Source organism: Vombatus ursinus, unplaced genomic scaffold (genome assembly GCF_900497805.2).
Source record: "Vombatus ursinus unplaced genomic scaffold, bare-nosed wombat genome assembly UNPS02009205.1, whole genome shotgun sequence".
Lineage (NCBI taxonomy): Eukaryota > Metazoa > Chordata > Mammalia > Diprotodontia > Vombatidae > Vombatus > Vombatus ursinus.
Genome location: NW_020948983.1, coordinates 5,774,989 through 5,794,509, shown reverse-complemented (window position 1 = coordinate 5,794,509; position 19,521 = coordinate 5,774,989). Strand labels below are relative to the sequence as shown.

Here is a 19,521-nt window from a genome sequence, read left to right as displayed (position 1 = left end):
GCATGTAGGCATTTTGACATTGTTGTCTTCTGAGTTTGTGTTTGCGTCTTCTCTTTCACCATAGTAATTTTCTATGGTCAGGACTCTTTTTTGTTTCTTCTTCATTTTTAAAAGTTGGGCTCTTCTCCTGGGGTATTGGGGGGCAATGTCCCAAGCATGTGGGGCCAGGGGCCTGGTCCCTGGCTTTCTGTGTTAGGGCCTGTGGAGCTGGTGGCTTGCCCATTGCAATTGGGTGGCTCAGCTTAGTAATGCTTGTTGTGCCCTTTCTCTTTCTCTTATTTCTTGGGTGCTAATGTATGCTGTGGTGAAGAACTTCCAGCTGCCTTGCCCAAACACTGTCTGCAGTGGATTCTGCTCTCCTTTTACCCAAGTGAGACAGACCTTTCCTGCAGTCCTTTTAAGTTATCTTGGGCTAGAAAATTGTTTCACTCTGTCTTTTTGTGGATTCTATGGCTCCAGAATTCTTTTAGAGGCTTGATTTAATGTTGTTTCTAAGGGAAACTGAGGAGAGCTCAGGCAACTTTCTGACTTCTCTCTGTCATCTTGACTTTTCCCTACTCCATCACCTTTCTTTCAGGAAATAGGTAGCATTCTGCTTCATTGGTCCTCATTGCATTAGTTCTTAAGGCTTTCAGAATTGTTTATCTTTATAATATTGTCTTAAAAATTGTTTTCTGAGTTCTTTTTTCTTCTGGCAATTAGGGTTATGTGACTTGCCCAGGGTCACACAGTTAATAAGTGTCAAGTGTTTGGTCTGAGGCCGTATTTGAACTCAGGTCTCCTGACTTTGGGGCTGGTGCTCTATCCACTGCGCCACCTAGCTGCCCCTGTTTTCTGAGTTCTACTTACTTTACTCTGTATCTGTTTGTACAAGTCTTCTCAGGTTTCCTTGAACCTTCCCCTTTCACAATTTCTTATAGCATACCTATATTTCATTACATTCAAAAACCATGATTTACTCAGCCATTTCTCAACTGATGAAAGCTCCCTTAGTTTCTAGTTCTCTGCTATAACAAAAAGAGCTGTTATATATATATATATATATTTACATATGACTCTTTCCCCCTCTTTCTTTTATCTCTTTGGGTTATAGGACCATTAGTCATGTTTTTGGGTCTGAAGATACATACATTTTAGTGAGTTTTGGGGTATCATTTATAGTTACTTTCAGGATGGCTGCACTAATTAACAGCTCCACCAGCAATGCATTAGTATGCTTCTCTTTTCATATCCTCTGCAATAATTGTGTTTTTTTCTTTCTTTCTTTCTTTTTTTTGGTAATCTTTGCCAATCTGATGGCTATGAGGTAGGACTCAGAGTTATTTTAATTTTAATTTTTCTAATTGTGCTGATTTGGAGGATTTTTTTTTCATTAAGCTGTTGACAGCTTAAATTTATTTATTTGAAAATTGCTTATTTACATTCCCTGACCATTTATCATTTGGAGAATCATCTCCTTATATATCTTAGAGATGAGTTCTTTTCAGGAGAAGCTTTCTATAAATATTTCCCCCAATTAACTTTCCCTTCTAATTTTAACTACATTGCTGTTGTTTGAGCAAAACCTTTTAAATTTTATGTAATCCAAATTATCCATTTTACCTTCTATGATCTTCACCTAGTTTGGTTATGGACTCTTCCTCTATCCAAGAGTCCATAATTTTTAAGTTAAGTTTTTTTAATCAGCAAAAATCTTTCTTTTTCATTTCTCTTTCCTCATCCATGAGAATGAAAGGAAAACAACCCACCCTGTTATGTATGTGTATAGTCAAGCAAAACAAACTTTTTCTCCTAGCATTCTCATTTCATTCATAAAAAATTAAACTGTTGCTTCATCTCTTTCAGGTGTTCTAGTTTATGACTCATGTGGCTTTGCTTGTAGATATTTTGGAGTCATTCTCTTCTGTGTTTGTGCCTTGAGTGTCCCTGAAACCATACTAGATTTTTATGGTGGAATTCTATTTTTTTGTTTGTTTGTTTACACATTCTTCTGGCCTATTTCCTAACTTCAGACTTGATGTTGGGGCTGGCCACTGTGCTCTTCTAGATGGAAGGTCTGAACTTTGGAGGTACTGAGCATTGTGTTATTTCAAGCTCTCAGGGACAGTTTAGGCTGGGGACTTGTGAACTTTCAAAGTAGTCTGATCCAGGATAAAGGCTGATAACTGTGCCTCACTCCATCCCAGTTTTGGCTCTCCAAGTTTCTGACCTAGGTTTGGGTCTGAGCAATAGTAGACTTCTGTTGGACACAGCCACTCTCAGCCATCTATGAAATTCAAACTGAAAAAATCTGTAAGCTTTTCTGTGGTCTGGGATTCCTGCTTTGAAAGTTCTTCTGCAGACTTCAGATTGGGCTAGAAATTGGGACTGAGACCCTCCTCTGTTCCTGGGGTTTGGGGAATGCTGAGATTGCTTACATCTGAATTTACTTGTCTCCATATACAGCCCAGGACCAGAAACTGCGCTCTTCATCCTGCACTGTCACTCCTGGGCACAGGTTCCTTCCTCAGTCTACATCATTTGTCACCTTTCCCGTACCCTGAATGAGGTCGTGGTACCCTAGTATGGGTCTTGGACCTTCTCTTGCTCAGTGCACACCCTTGTCCTATTTCAGTTCCTGGGCACTGGAGTACAGTGAGCTCCTGGCTAGATTCCATCTCCAGTGTCCACAGACTTCTCTGTCTGTCTCCCTGTGCCAACCTTGGTTGGAAAAATGATTTGTTGTGACTTTTTCTTGGATTTCCCCATCTGGTATGTTTTCTAGATCTGCTTAGAGGATTTTGGTAGAGAGAGCTTAGCTGTTCTTCATCCTACTCCACCATCTTAACTCTGCTTTCTCATCCACCTAGCCATGGTCATTAAGGATATTTTCTTTCTTGGTGCTCTTATTTGTTTAGGATGTGACCACCTAAGTTATTTAACCATTTGGAGCTTATTATCATATGTAGTATGCGGTATTGGTATATACCTAATTTCTGTCAGACTACTTTTCAAGCAGTTTTTATCAAATAATGAGTTCTTAATTCTGAAGCTGGGATCTTGAGGCTTATTGAACATTAGACTATTAATTACTTTTGCTTCTGTATTGCATATAAATAATATATTCCACCGATTTTTCTCTCTATTTTTTAATAAAACTAGTACCTGATAGTTTTGATGAATGCCACTGTTATATCGAGATCTACTAGTACTGGGGTCTTTTGCTTTCTTTCTTTTTTCTTTTTTCTTTGTTATTATTTCCTTTGAGATTCCTGACCTTTTGTTCCTCCACATGAATTTCATTATTATTTTTTTTTCTGACTCTACAAAGTTAACCTTTGGTAATTTGATTGGTATGGCATTGAATAAATAAATTCATGTAGCTCCTATTATCATTTTAGTATGTTTCAATGATCTACTAATGTGCAGTAAATGTTTCTGTTTTTTTTAAGTCTTTTTTTGTTTGCAAAGAGTATTTTGTAGTGGTATTCATATGTTTACTCTGTGTTTTAGCAGGATGATTTGTAAGTATTTTGTTATAGTTTTTTAAATGGGATTTCCCTTTCTGTATCTTTCTTCTTGGTTTTTAATCATGTGAAAAATCTTTATTAATTGTTAACTATGTGCCAGAGATTGTGCTTCAGTGCTGGGGATATAAATATAAGCAAAAAGAAAGACAGCCCTGGCTCTCAAGGGACTTATGTTCTAATGAAATCCTGGTAATTAGAAAATATTTTTGCTAACTTACAGAAATTATGGTGCTTTGTGTGGATTTATTTTATACCCGGCTACTATGCCACAGCTAATATTTCAATTAATTTTTAGTTGATTCTCTATGTAGACTATTATATCAGTTACGAAAAGCAGTCAGTTCTTTTCCTCTTTGGCTATGCATACTCTGATTTATTTTTTCTATTTATTGTTACAGTTAGCATTTCTAGCACCATGTAAGTCATTTATTGATGATAATGGAATCATTAAGCATAATTTTGTTGTAAAAGATGTCTAGCCTTTTATCCCTTACATATAATGTTGGCCCTCAGTTTCTCTTTTTAAAATTATTTAATTTTTTTCAATGAACAGGCATTTCTTTTCTCATTTCAACTTCCCTCTTAAAAAGAGAAAAAGAAAATTCCTTTAAGAAATATCAAGCAAAATAGAATATAATAAAATATAAATAACAATACAAAATATTATATAGTATATGTAAACATGTAAATATAATATATTACATGTTATATAATAAATATATATTCTATGTAATATATTTTATATAAATATATAAATTAATAGTAATACAAATAGAAAGCAAAAAAATCAACCAAAATAAATTCCCACATTGACTATGTCAAAATGTACATATCATTTTGTATTTTGAGACTGTCATCTCTCTGTTAATAGATGGGTAGCATTCTTTATCATCCATCATTTGGAGTTGTGGTTGGTCATTGCATTTATCATAGTTCTAAAGTTTTCTGAAGTTGTTTATCTTTACGAAGTTGCTATTATTATATAAATTATTCTTCTGATTCTGCTCACTTCACTTTGCATTAGTTCATACAAGTCTTCCCAGGGTTTTCTGGAAACATCCCTGTTGTCATCTCTTATGGTATGATGACATTCTATTACATTCATCTAACATAATTTGTTCAGCCGTTCTCTAATCAGAGCACTTTCTTAGTTTGCAATTTTTAACCACTAGAAAAAAGAGCTGCTATGCATATTTTTGTGCACATGAGTCCTTTTCATCTTTCTTTGATCTCTTTTCATTACAGGCCTAGTAACAGTAGTGTGGCTCTGTCAAGTGAATTGCACAGTTTAATAATTTTTTGGGCATAGTTCCAAATTGCTTTCTACAATGGCTAGACCAATGAATAACTGTCTATTGGGAAATGACTTATTCTTGTACATTGAAATAATTTCCTCATATGTCTTAGAAATCAAACTTTTATCGGAGAAACTTTCTGCAAAGATTTTCCCCAGTTAACTGTTTCCTTTATAACTTCAGTTGCATTCACTTGAACTCTTTTTAGTTTAATTTTTTGTAATTGATGAAATCCATCTTCTTTCCCTGTCCTCTTCTCATTCCCATTGAAAAAGAAAAACAGAACTCTTTTCTTTGTTTCAAGAAAAAGAGAATCCCACATTTGTGATATTTAAAACACACATATTATTTTGCATATTAGCTGATCATGTCTCTGTCATAGCCAGAATTCATTTTTATAAATCTTTTGGAATCATGGTTGGTCATTTATTTGATTGAAGTTCTTAAATCTTTTAAAATTTATTTTTGTAATAGTGATGTTATAGTAAATAAATTATTCTTCTTGATTTGCTTACTTTACTCTGCATGCAAGTTCATATGATTTTTTCCACGTCTTTGTGAAACCATTTTTTTCTTGCAACACAATAGTATTTCATCACATTCAAGTACTACAATTTGTTTAGTATTAGGTGTATACCTACTCTGTTCCATTGATCAATCTCTCCTTTTTGATCTAGTACTGAATTGTTTTGAAAATTATCATTTTTTAGTACAGCTTGAAAACTGGCACAGCTAGGCCTGCTTTCTTCCCATATTTTTAATTTTTCCTTGATATTCTTGACCTTTGGTTCTTCTACATGTATTTTATTATTCCTTGTAGTTCTATAAAGTAATCTTTTGGTAGTTTTGCATGATAAAGGCACCTCGGCATGAACTCTTTGTCTCTGTCTCTCTTTTTGTCATGGATTTTAGTGAGTCCAATGATTCTAAATTTCTTTCTCTTTGGTCAGATCATTTATTTTTAATAATTGATACTTTATCTTTTCTTTTTAATTTTTTGTCTTTAGATTTTAATATTTTGTGTTGTCTTATGGAATCATTAGCTTTTATTTGATCTATTCTAATTTTCAAGGAGTTTTTTGCTTGAGTAAAGTTTTGTACCTTTTGTGCTAAGCTGTTAATTCTCTTTCTGTTTTTTTCCATTAGTGTTCTCTTTTCTTTTCCATTTTCCCCAAGCACTCTCATTTCTTTTCCAGTCATTTCCTTTAGCACTCATTTCATTTATAAAATAGTTTTCTAACTTTTAAAAAATTCTTACTTCATATTTTCTAGGAATTCTATTTGAACTGATGCCCAAGCCTCATTTGAAACTTTAGTTGTAGATATTTTGGAATAATTTTTTCTTCTTCTGTGTTTGTGTCTTGAACTTTTCTACTTGTATATGTAACTTTTGTTTATTTATACATCACCCACATTCTGAATATATCCTTCTCCATCTCCATACCAAGCAGGTCATTGCCATTTCTAGTAACAAATAATAAAAAATGAAAGAAAAATTGTATATGTACCTGCAGGTGTAGGTATTTTCTGTCTCTGGTGCCTGTTGGCATTTCATTAACATTCCCCTTTTCCTTTTCTACGTCTGTATATAAAAACAGTAACTCAGACCAATCATATATAGCTTGCAGTTCTGGGCAAGGTTGAGTTATTCCTAGACTGTGTGCCATCCCATTTCTTAGTATAAGGACATAGGAAAACTGAGGTAATAGTAAGATTAAAGAGTTCCTGTGTTTTTTTTGTCCTTTGTCCAACAGATTAATTTTTATACTATCAATAAACCATGGTAGCTTAATTAAATGCAAATTTAACTCTTTCTCAGATGTACCAAAGTGTGTTTTTTCTTGATATAGGGGGTGGTACTGACAAGGTGGTACTGACTGATGCTTTATCTACACATGAGGACTTCTAGGCATAAGAACACTGAACTAGTGGTTACAATACCTGGAAGGAAACCCTCAAATCCTTAATTCCATGTGGCCAAGCAGCACCAGGCCCTGTAGTGCAGTGGACTGGAGAGAACTGCCCTGCTCTAAAGAGTGAAGCCTCAAGCTACCCTCTCAGTTCTTCTAAAGTTGAGGGAGCTGCAGCAATTTGAAGCTTCTTGGCATCTTTGCTTTATGTGAGGAAATTTAGAGGTAAATTTAGAGAATGTTAAGATTGGGTTTATAGGTTGCTATTGGCAATTATAGCTGACAAACTTATGGCACAGTTCAAATTGGTAGCAGCCGAAATAGAGATCTTCATTAGTTTTTGAAATTCTAAACAAATTCATTTATTTATTTTTGACATTCTTGTCTTTTTAAATTTTGAATTCCCGATTCTCTCCTTCCTTCCCACCACTCACTCACTGAGAAGGCAAATGATTGATATCAATTATACATGTGAAATCATGTAAAACATATTTCTATATTAGCCATATAAAAAAGCAGAAAAAAATACAGAAATGTGAAAATTATACTTTAGTTTGCGCTTAGAGTTCATCAGTTCTCTCTCTGGAGGTGGATAGCATTTTTCATCATGAGTCCTATGGAATTGTCTTAGATCATTATATTGATCAGAGTAGTCAAGTTTTTCACAGTTGATCATCATTACAATATTATTGTTACTGTGCACAATGATTTATCTCAGTTCACTTTGCATCAATTCAAATAGGTCTTGCCATGTTTTTCTGAAACCATGCCCCTCATCATTTCTTATATCACAGTAATACTCCATCACAATTATATACCACAACTGGTTTAGCCATTCCCCAATTGGTGAATATCTCTTCAATTTCTAATTCTCTGCCACTACAAAAAGAGCTGCTAAACCTATTTTTGGACATATGTGTGCTTTCCCTTTTTCTTTAATCTGTCTGGAGTGTAGACCTAGTAATGGAATTACTGGATCAAAAGTATGCACAGTTTTATAGCCTTTGGGCACAGTTCCTGATTATCCTCTAGTGTGGTTGTACCAGGTCACTACTCCATCAGTAGTTCATTAATGTACCTATTTTCCCTCATCTGCTCCAGCATTTGGCATTTCTGGTAGGTGTGAGGTGGCACTTCGGAGTTGTTTTAATTTGCCTTTCTCTAATCAATAGTGGTTTAGAGCATTTTTCATATGATTATAGGTAGTTTTGATTTCTTCTTAAAACTGCCTGTTCATATAGTTTGATCATTTATCATTTGGGGAATGGATCTTATTTTTATAAATTTGACTAAGTTCCCTATATATTTGAGAGATGAGGTCTTTATTAGAGAAACTTGGTGCAAAATTTTTTGGATATTATTTCATTGTCTGTGGTACCTTTTAGCAAAATGTAGATTCCCTGATTATCTCTTTTAATTCTCTTTTTGCTTTAGCTTTGTCTGAGATCATGATTGCTACCCCTGCCTTTTTTACTTCAGTTGAAGCCTAATAGATTCTTTTCCAACCCTTTATTTTAACTTTGTGTGTGTCTTTGTATTTCGGGTGTGTCTGCTGTATACAACATATTGTTGGATTCTAGCTTCTAATCCATTCTGCTGTTTGCTTCTGTTTTATGGGTTAGCTCATCCCATTCAAGTTCACAGTTATGATTACTAACTGTGTATTTCCCTTCATTCTAATTTTCTTACATTTATCCTTTTCTCACTTTTATCCTGTCTTTACTCAAAAGTCTGTTTTGCTTCTGCCCATTGCCTCCCTGTATCCACCTTTCCTTTTATCATCTGCAACTTCACCCAATGTATCTTATCCTCTTTCCCTCCTATTTTCCTATTGGGGTAGATAGATTTCTATACTTAACTGTGTGTGTGTGTGTGTGTGTGTGTGTGTGTGTGAGTGTGTGTGTATATATTCTTCCCTCTTTGAGTCAGTTCTGATGAGAGTGAGGTTTAAGCATTGTATGTCATCCCCCCCTCCCCATTTGCCCCTCCATTATAAAAACTCTTCCTTGAGCACTTCTTTTATGCAACAAAATTTTCTCTATTGCACCTCTCCCTTCCCTCTTTTCCCAGTGCATCCCTCTTCTCACCCCACATTTAAAAAAAATCATCCCAACATAATTGATTCACACCCACACCCTCTGTCTATGTATACTTCTTCTAACTGCCCTAATAATGATAAAGTTCTTAGGAGGTAGATGTATCATCTTCTCATATAGGAATATGAACAGTTTAACTTTATTGGGTTCCTTATGATTACTCTTTCATGTTTACTTTTTCAACCTTCTTTAGAGTCTTCTGTTTGAATGTTAAATATTCTCATTAGCTCTGGTCTTTTCATCAGGAATGCTTGGACATCCTCTGCTTCATTAAATATCCATTTTTTTTTTTTCACCTGAAGGAGTTACTCAGTTTTTCTTGATGGGTTATTCTTGGTTGTAATCCTAGATCCTTTGCCTTCAAGGAAAAAAATTTTCCAAGCCCTCTGCTTCTTTAACATGGAAGCTGTTAAATCTTGTGTGATACTGATTGTGGCTCCATGGTATATGAATTGTTTCTTTCTGGCTGCTTGCAGTGTTTTCTACTTGACTTGGGAGCTTTGGAATTTAGCTATATCCCTGGGAGTTTTCATTTTGAAATCTTTTTCAGGAAGTTATTAGTATATTTTACCCTCTAGATCTAGTATATGGAGGCAGTTTTCCTTTATAATTTCTTAAAATATGATGTCTAAACTCTTTTTTGGGATAATGGCTTCAGGTAGTCCAATAATTTTTAAATTATTTCTCTTTGATTTATATTCTATGTCAGTTTTTCCAGTCAGATATTTCATATTTTCTATTTGCTCATTCTTTTGATTTTGTTTTGTTGTTTTTTGAAGTTTCATGGTGTCATTAGCTTCTACTTGCTGGATTCTAATTTTTAAGGAATTATTTTCTTCAGTGAATTTTTGTACCTTCTTTTCCATTTGGTTTATTCTGCTTTTAAAGGATTTCTTTCTTTTCAGTGTTTTTTTGTGCCATTTTTATCATTAGGCCAATTTTTCTTTTTAAGCTATTATTTTTTTCAGTGTCTTTTGTGCCTCTTTTAGCAATCAGTTAATTTTCTTTTCATAATTTTCTTACATCATTCATTTCTTTTCCCAATTTACCACTTTCTACCACTTATCTCCTTCATTAACTCTTCTAGGATTTCTTGCTGGCCTTGGGTCCATTTATCATTTTTTCTTTGAGGCTTTGCTTGTAGCTGTCTTCACATTCTTTTTCTTTTTTCTTTTTTTGGGCTAGGCAATCGGGTTAAGTGACTTACCTAGGGTCACACAGCTAGTAAGTGTTATGTGTCTGAGGCCCAATTTGAACTCAGGTCCTCCTGAATCCAGGGCCAGTGCTGCCTTCACATTCTTGTCATCTTCTATGTTTATGTCTTGGATTTCCTTGCTACTGTAATTGCTTTTTATGGTCAAGTTCTGTTTTTGTTGTAATTGATGTTTGCTCATTTTCCCAGTCCATTTCTTTACTTTGAACTTCATGTTAAAGTTGGACTCTGTTTACCTTGGGTGTGGAGGCACTATCCTGAGCTTCAGGCTTTTTTGTGCTGCTGTTTTCAGAACTAGTTTTGGGAGTTTGGAAGTTTTCAGTGCTTCCCAGGTGTCTTGGGAGAAGTGTTATACCGGGAGAGGTCTCTGCTTTCCTGGTCTGTGCTCTGGTATTTACCCAGGAAGGGCTCCTGCTCCCTTGCAGCTGCAAGTGCTAGTGCCCCTCTTGTCACCAAGGTCCCTGCTCCCTTGTGCCTAACCACCAGTGCTCCTCTCTGCCCTGAACTGTGACCCGGAACTGCTTATGGGCAGTAGAGTTGCCAATCAGCCTGAGCTTACAAAGGGGCTGCTATAATCTCTTTCTGAGCAGTTGTCTGACCCTCTTACTGTCTCTGGGCTGAGAGTTCCTAAAGCTGCTGCCACTCCTACTCCAAGGCCCACTGCTGGTTCTCTTGCCACACTCTAGACCTATGCCTACTTTAGTGTTACAGACCTCTCCTGTAGACCTACTGGGCTGGAAAAATGGCTCTTTCTGACCTGATTTGAGGCATAATTTAAAGTTGTTTGGAGGAGAATGTTAGGAGAATTCAGCAGTGTCCCAGCCTGTACTTTGACATCTCGATTAGGTCCATAAAAACCAAATATTGGGAGACCAGAAATTTGAGTTCATGTTCAAGCTATACAGCTTACAGACCTGAATTGAAGGTCAGAATACAACCTTGCCAAGTTTCTGAGGTGAGGTTTGGGGCACTAATCAGTATGGATTCAGACCCAGAGCTCCAGAGGAGTTATATTTGGGAAGACAATACTATCTCTTTTTTCAAGAGTCTAATGATCTCTTTGGACACCAATTTGGCCTATGGTTCAAGAAAAATTCTTTGGTTTGCCAGGTGTGAGGGTAGCCAATGCAGAGGAAGATGTGTTATCAGCAATATCAATGAAAATTTAAAACAAAGGAGACCTTGAATATATGCTTCTGTAAGGAGGATACATGATTCTTAGCCCCCATATACTGCTATTCTGGACTTACTAACTAGGGATATGGCTGTGAATGCTTTAATGAAGGGCTTGGTTTGAAGGTTTTCCAGTGGATTTATAATATATGGCAGAAAGCAATTTGGGGAAATTGATCTGCTTTGGATTTATGAGGGAACTGCTAAAACTCAAGGGGATGAAAAGTTTTATCAGTTATGTACTTCTCTTATATTCCTCCCTTTCTTCTCTCCTTTCCATCCTCTCAAGGCACCCTGGATGGTCCATATAAATTATGTTTTAAACATGCAGACTTTATGAAGATAGTTTGCCTTGTACCTTCTGACTAAAACAGTTTGTTGCTGTCAACAATAGGAATGGATTTGCTAATTATAGGCCACGTAAGTTGTTCACCTATACACCATAGCAATCTCTGAAGAGCCCTTAGTAGTCAGAGGGAAGGGACTATTGAAGGGAGAACATATTGGTGTGTTCCTAATTGCCACTGGGTTTAACAGGAAGGAATTGCATCATTTTTCTCCATCCTCTATGTCAGAGGTTCTCAAACTTATTTGGTCTACTGCCCCTTTTTGAAAAAAAAAATTACTTAACACCATCTTGGAAATATATTTTCTTTAACAGTTTTTTAAAAATTTGTGTCATTTTAAAAAATATAAAATATATATTTTTAAAAATGATGTATCTTAAATTTAATAATTTATTGTAAACTTGTGGGCTTTAGTCCTGCATTGAAATTTTGATGAAACAATATTGCATCATATAAACATATAGTATTGTATTGTAAACAAGTCTTCACACACACATATTCCTGCTGATGCATGCTGGACTTCCTGACAATGTGGGACACATTTGCCTGCTAGCACTTGCTTGTTAAGAATTGTTGCCAGTGGGGGTGGAGCCAAGATGGTGGAGGGAAAGCAGTGACTATCTTGAGCTCTCTCCCAAAGCCCTCCAAATACCTAAAAAAATGACTCTAAACAAATTCTAAAGCAGCAGAACCTACAAAAAGACAGAGTGAAACAAATTTCCAGCCAAAGACAACCTGGATGGTTGATTGCAAAGGTATATCGCACTGGGCTGGGAGAGGAGTGCAGTGTGGTGTGGGGCCGCAGGCTGCAGTGAACCTGGAGCAGGCCTCAGAGGACTGAATCATGGGCAGCTGTGGTGGTTTCCAGACTTCTTAACCCCTGAACACCAAAGACAACTTAGAAGGTCAGTGGGAAAAGTCTGTGACTGCAGTGAGAGAGGAGCTAGGTCTCAGCAGCAAGTCCAGAGCGAGGCCCGGGGCAGCGACTGTTTCTTGAGCTTCTGGCCCACAAACTGAGGGGGAGTCAAGTGGCTGATCAGAGTGGGATTGCAGGGTTCTCTTTTCCAGTGCTGAGGCAGGAATCTCTTGCTTTACTGGTGCTTGTATCTGGGTCACAGGTCTGGGGGCAGTCCTGGGGCGAGGAGGAATGCTGGTGTCAGTGGAGCTTGTTGTGGTGGTGGAGAGAAAACACCTCGCCCCTTATCAGAGTACCTTGGAAGAACTGGAAATTTACAGATCCCTAGAAGTACCTCTGAAAACAGCTGCACAAAACCCCTGAAGCTTGGGGCAGTTCACTCTTCACATTGGAAGCAGACTTTCACCTTAATAAAGAGTTTAAAACTCAAGTAATTGGCTGGGATCACGAGTAAGCAGCGCAAAAAGAGTCAGACTGTATTATCTTACTTTGGTGACAAAGAAGATCAAAACATACAACCAGAAGAAGACAACAAAGCCAAAGCACCTACATCCAATCCTCCAAAAAAAATATGAATCAGTCCCAGGCCTTGGAAGAGCTCAATAGGGATTTTGAGAAGCAAGTAAGAGAAACAGAGGAAAAACTGGGAAATGAGAGTGATGCAAGAAAATCATGAAAAACAAGTCAACAGCTTCCTAAAGGAGACCCAAAAAAATACTGCAGAAAGTAACACCTTAAAAAATAGCCTAACCCAAATGGCAAAAGAGGTCCAAAAAGCCAATGAGGAGAAGAATGCCCTAAAAAGCAAAATTGGACAAATGGAAAAGGAAGTCCAAAAGCTTACTGAAGAAAATACTTCCTTAAAAATTAGAATAGAGCAATTGGAAGTTAGTGACTTTATGAGAAATCAAGACACTGTAAAACAAATCCAAAAGAATGAAAAATTAGAAAACACTGTGAAATATCTCATTGGAAGAACAACTGACCTGGAAAATCGATCCAGGAGAGAAAATTTAAAAATTATTGGACTATCTGAAAGCCAGATCAAAAAAAAGAGCCTAGACATCATCTTTCAAGAAATTATCAAGGAAAACTGTCCTGATATTTTAGAACCAGAGGGCAAAATAGAAATTGAAAGAATCCACCAATCTCCTCCTGAAAGAGATCCCCAAAAGAAAACTCCTAGGAATATTGTAGCCACATTCCAGAGTTCCCAGGTCAAGGAGAAAATATTACAAGCAGCCAGAAAGAAACAATTCAAGTATTGTGGAAACACAATCAGGATAACAGAAGATTTAGCTGCTTCTACATTAAGGGACCTCAGGGCATGGAATATAATATTCCAGAGGGCAAAGGAGATAGGATTACAACCAAGAATCACCTACCTAGCAAAACTGAGTATAATCCTGCAGGGGAAAAAATGGTAATTCAGTGAAATAGAGGACTTTGAAGCATTCTTGATGAAAAGACCAGAGTTGAATTAAAAATTTGATTTTCAAATACAAGGCTCGAGTGGAACATGAAGAGGTAAACAAGAAAGAGAAAATCGTAAGAGACTTATTAAGATTGAACTGTTTACATTCCTGCATGGAAAGATGATATTTGTAACTCATGAGACCTTTGTCAGTATTAGGGTAGTTGGAGGGGAAAAAATTATATGTATGTATATATAGATATAGATAGATAGAGGGCACAGGGTGAGTTGAAAATGAAGGGGTCATATCTGGAGAATAAAATTAAGGTGTGAGAGAGGAATATACTATGAGAAGGAGAAAGGGAGAGGTAGAACAATGGGGTAAATTATCCCACCAAAAAAAAAAACCAGAAAAGAAAAGGCTCTTACAGTGGAGGGGAAACGGGGGAAGGTGAGAGAGAATGAGTGAATCTTATTCTCATAGGACTTGACTTAAGGAGGGAATAACATACACACTCAATTGGGTGTGGAAATCTTTCTTACCCTACAGGAAAATGGGGGGGGGGGACGGGGACAAGAGAGTAGGGGAATGATACAGAGGAGGGCAGATTGGGAAAGGGAGTAATCAGAAGCAAATACTTCTGAGGAGGGACAGGGTCAAAAGAAAGAATACAATAAATGGGTGGGTGGGATCGGATTAAGGGAAATAGAGTTAGTTTTTCACAGCATGTCTAAGAAGGAAGTGTTTTGCATAATTGCACAAGTATAGCCTATATTGAGTTGCTTGCTTTATCAATGAGGGTGGGTGGGGAGGGAGGAAGGGAGAAAATTTGGAACTCAAAGTTTTAAAAACACATGTTTAAAAAAAATGTTTTCACATGCAACTGTGAAATAAGAAATATAGGAAATGGGTACAGAAATCTATCCTGCCTTACTGGAAAATTGAAGGGGAAAGGGATAAGAGAAGGGGGGCAGAGATAGAAGGGAAAGCAGACTACAGGAAGGGGTATTTAGAATGCATGCCATCTTGGGGTGGGGGGAGGGGTGAGATGGGGTGAAAATTTGGAACTCAAAATCTTGTGGAAGTAAATGTTGAAAACAACAACAACAACAACAAAAGATTTGTTGCCAGACTTAACCACTGATAAGCTTGTATTTTGTGTGTTTTTTTGGAAAATGATGTAATCACTATGACTTTAACTCTGTTGCACAATAGATGAAACCTATACAAACAGTTTTTCAAAATTTTCTTATTTTCTCTTCTTTCCTTATGTTTCCACTACCTCCTTATTTTTACTCAACACCCCCAATTGCACCTGAGTTAACTACTGCCCCACCTGGATCATTCCAGCATGTCCTAGGGGATGGTATTGCCTGCTTTGGGAATCTCTGCATCTATATGAATATTCCTAAAGCCAAAATTGATGACTAATTAACTAAAGATTTTTTTTTTTGAATTTCCCAGAGCAAGGTGGGAAGGACAAGAAAGGATAAGCTAGGCAAAGATCTGCCTTTCCTTAGATCAATATAACTTTCTTTTACTCTGCACTCTTAAAATCATAGTTTAGTTAGGGGACCCAGAAAGCTAGAGACTAAAATGTAGCCCTTGCTGCCTGACCCAGGATATATGTCCTTGTCCAAATTAGTTCAGTGAGAATGTACACCATGTTTTCCACCCTTTTAGGTACTGAATTGGAGATATCTCTTATCTGTGGAAACCTCATCTTTTTTGTGTGTATTACCTTCTCTGTGGCTGGATGTGGACATTAGTCATACTATTAAATGTAAATTTATTAACTTGAAATTAGCAACAGGTTCCCTCTCACAGCTGCTATATCCTGTTGTTTTATTCCTGAATTTATAATAGGGCTTGATTTAATTGACTTTTTTTGACTTTCATGTACCTTCATTTCTGGTAGTCTGGTATGCTGGGCCATCCATATAGGTCCCTTTTTAATTGCCATTTCCAACCAAAATCATAAATATGAAGCATTACCATCTATCTGGTACATTAGCAGAAATAATTGAAGACAGCAAAAGCTTACAGGAATCTTGAGTAAAGGAGGTTACTGAATTACCCTTTGATGCTTTAAAGTGTGACCAGGAATCTGATGCCATATGGCTTATTATTACTATGGTTTTTAATAGGGCAGTCTCACTTTTTAGTGTACTGGTCTCTTATCTGGCCACTGTGCTAGTGTTTATTGAGCAAGAACTTAAACATTGACCATTGATTTGCTTAATTCTTTCTTTACAATATCTATTTACCCTGATCATCAAGCACAATTTGCCTTTACTGTGTAAGTGAGGCAGCTTGCTTTTACTGTTTTGCTTCTGTAGAATATTAATATTTCTGCTGATGTCTCAACTTAGTAGCTCAGTGAGATCTAAGATTCATTTTCCCCACTGTATTTATGATACGGGTGTGGACCCAAATTTGGAGGAAATTGTAGAGGCTCTGGACCCTTTCTTAGAAGTAATGGAGACCCAAGGTTAGGCTATCAGTTCTACTAACATTCACGGACCTTTTGAAACTTGAAGCTTCTAGGCATCTTATGGCAAGGGTCCAAGTAGGACAATCCTTTACCAGTAAAGACAAGCTTTTGGACTTTAAACCATGCTTGGTCAATCAGGAGTCCTAGCATTTGATAGGGGTGTTTGGGATCTGGCAACAACACAACTACCACCCTAGCCTCTTGTATCAGGTAACCAAGAAAAAGGCTATTTTTGAATAGATGTGAACAGTTTGCTTTAATAAAGCCAAATCAGAGGCACAGCATGATCTTCTATTAGCATATTATCCTCTTCTCCCCAGCTCCCATCATCCCCCAGCCTCTCAACTCATGTGATTCATGAGGTTTATTGGTAGGACATGGACAGGACACAGCTTGGTTTCATGAACAACCTGGCAAGCTTCCTTCCTCAAAGCCCTGCATTAAAAGAGTCCAGTTTAATCCTGAGGGGTCAGGTTTATCATCTCTCTGCCCCACTCCCAGAATAAAATCCCAAGAAAATCTAAAGCAAAGCTTAGTTATGGCTCATGTTTAGGATCTCCTCGAGATTTTGGTAATAAATTCCTTTCTAAAAAAAAAAAGCAAAAAAAGGTATCACATTTATACTATGTATATCAGGTATAAAGAGCTGTTTGTTTCCTCCACCACAGAAAATGTTTACGAACAAAAGAACTCAAAGGCACACATTAACCAATACAGAACACATAAATCATATCAAATAGCCTATTATATCCATTATCCTCCCTGAGGAAAGTTAAGATGCTTAGATGGACTGCTGGACAGATATTTAGGAAATTTCACATTTACCTTGGGATCTGTATTGTCTGAATAACTCACAAGGTCCAGATCTCCTGTGAATTCCTTGAAGGCAGAGTTTTTTTTTTTAACCTTTCTTTGTATTTCTAATCCTTAGCACAGTATCTGGCACATAATAGTTGCTTAATAGATGTTTATTGACTGACTCCAAGTTTGGTGTTCTTTGTACTACAACCCCACTTTGTTACTAAATAATGATATTTAAGAAGATGATACATAGATTAAATGCTGTACTTATTAAATAGTATTTTTCTTATAAAGGATGAAACAAGAAATTGTTCATATTCTTCAGTTCCAAGAAATGTAGGACGGAAAATACTTAATATAATAACCTTAATGGAAAGAGGTTTAAGAGAGAGATTGAAGAATAATGATGCTATTTGTCTTCAATTTTATCACATATGTATCAGAAATTGGTGAAAATTTGTATTAGAAATACTGGTGAAAGAAGAGTTATCATAGATGAGTGATTCGTATGACCAGTAGGGATACTGAATTTCTGTTTGTTTTTGATCTGGAGCTATTATTTAATTGGGGAACATTCTAGTATAGTAAATCCCTCCACTGAAGCAGTTAAGTATTCATTTATAGTTTATAGTTATAATTGCCTAGGACATCAACAGGCTAAGTGACTTGCCCCGGGTCTACCAGCTACCATTTGTCAGAGACAGAATTTGAACACAAGTTTTCTAGATTCCAAGGCTATCTTGTTATTTACTATGCCACTCTTCCTCTCACAAATAACAGAAAAAAACCCAGAAAACAATAACCAAACCAATCAACAAACATTTATTATGTGCCTACTGTATGCTAATTATTGTGTGTCTGGGGCACAAAGACAAAAATGGAGCAATCCCTGCCTTCAGATTCTCTTAATGAATATTTACTTTTTAATTACTGATTGTCATAAATTTTTTATCTTGATGGATAAATGCATTATACTACAATATCTACTCAGAACACTTTTATGTCTGTTTCATGGTTCTATGATTTTATTTTCTCTTCTAGATTAACAGAGCCTTCTGGATATTTAACAGATGGACCAATTAATTACAAATACAAAACTAAATGTACATGGCTAATTGAAGGCTAGTAAGTATGCATTTTGAATTGTAGACTTGCTGTATTATTGGATGATAAATGAGAAGTAAGTGAACAGGTCAACATTAAAACATCTTAGTGTTAAGACTGCACAAATAAAATGTCTGTTTCAAATTCTGACAGTTCTAGTCTTTAGCAATGTAATATATAATATTCTTTCCTTTAATATGCTGCCATTAATGCATCTGGTTTTTAATGGTAAAGGGGAAATTAATTCATGTGTTACAGTATAATTTTTTCTACATGTTTTTCTATATTTTGAATACTCTTCTTATGGTAGAAGACCAGTTCTTGAACTGTTTAAAATTATTATTGCCCAGGGTAAAAAAATACATAGTGCTTCATGGATTAAAAAATTAAAGCTTTCAAAATGTCATTCTGGAATAAATCACTGGTCTGTTCAGTTCAGTATTTCATTTTTATTCTTTTAAAATGTTTTTATTAAATATTTATTATAAACTTAATATTACATATGAATACAAATAATCAGTTATAGTTTAGATAGTTCTATATACTTATTAAATACTGATTTCTATAGTCCTGTTTATTAGTTGATCTTTACAATAGCAGAATAATATTTTTGGAAAATAGGCATTTTTCAAAAGTGCTAGGTTAAAAAAAAGAACTTCAGAACTTTTTATTGATGTCCTATTTTTTATGTATCATTGTCCACCATCCTACCTTCCCCCAAATAAAAGATCTCTTATAACAAACATGTATAGTTTCATAAAACAAATCAAGATATAGGCCCTTAGAATGCAGATTAAGTTATGTACATCTAATCTATCATCTCTCTACCAAGAGGTGTAAAATATGCTTTACAATTAGTTTCTTGAAGTCATGATTGGTTGCTACTTTTTTTGAAGTCTTGAAGTCTTTGAGATTTGTTTTATATTTTTTCACTATCCTGAAAATTATTCTTTTAGTTCTGCTTCCTTCACTTTTAATCAGTTTGTATAAGCCTTTCCACATTCTTTTCAATCTGTCATATTCATAATCTTATGTTGCTGTAAAATTCCATTGGATTCACATTTGTTCAGCCATTTCCCAATTTATTGATGTCTGTCTTGTTTCCAGTTCTTTGCCATGACAAAAAGTTCAGCATTCCATCTCTGACACTGGTACAGCAGAACCAAGAGGCATTTTTGGGGAGAATATTTTCTCCTTTTGGTGTTATTGTCAGAGGTTGGAGATGGAATCTGGACATTTCTAACTTCT

General features: G+C 36.0%; 1 protein-coding gene across 4 annotated transcripts in view; it reads left to right on the top strand.

Annotated features, from left to right (window-relative positions):
* The window catches only part of ATRNL1 (attractin like 1), a 1,209,934-nt gene that overhangs the window by 38,538 nt on the left and 1,151,875 nt on the right, over positions 1 to 19,521 (top strand). For 3 of the 4 annotated variants that reach the window (XM_027852052.1, XM_027852050.1, XM_027852051.1), the window contains exon 1: positions 18,217 to 18,294. Coding sequence is in view for 1 of the 4 variants with exons in the window: in XM_027852049.1 (XP_027707850.1) it covers positions 18,211 to 18,294 (84 nt within the window). In the remaining 3 variants the exon portion in view is untranslated. Of the gene's footprint in view, positions 1 to 18,210; positions 18,295 to 19,521 lie in introns of those variants that run through there. The other variant, XM_027852049.1, reaches the window with a different exon arrangement.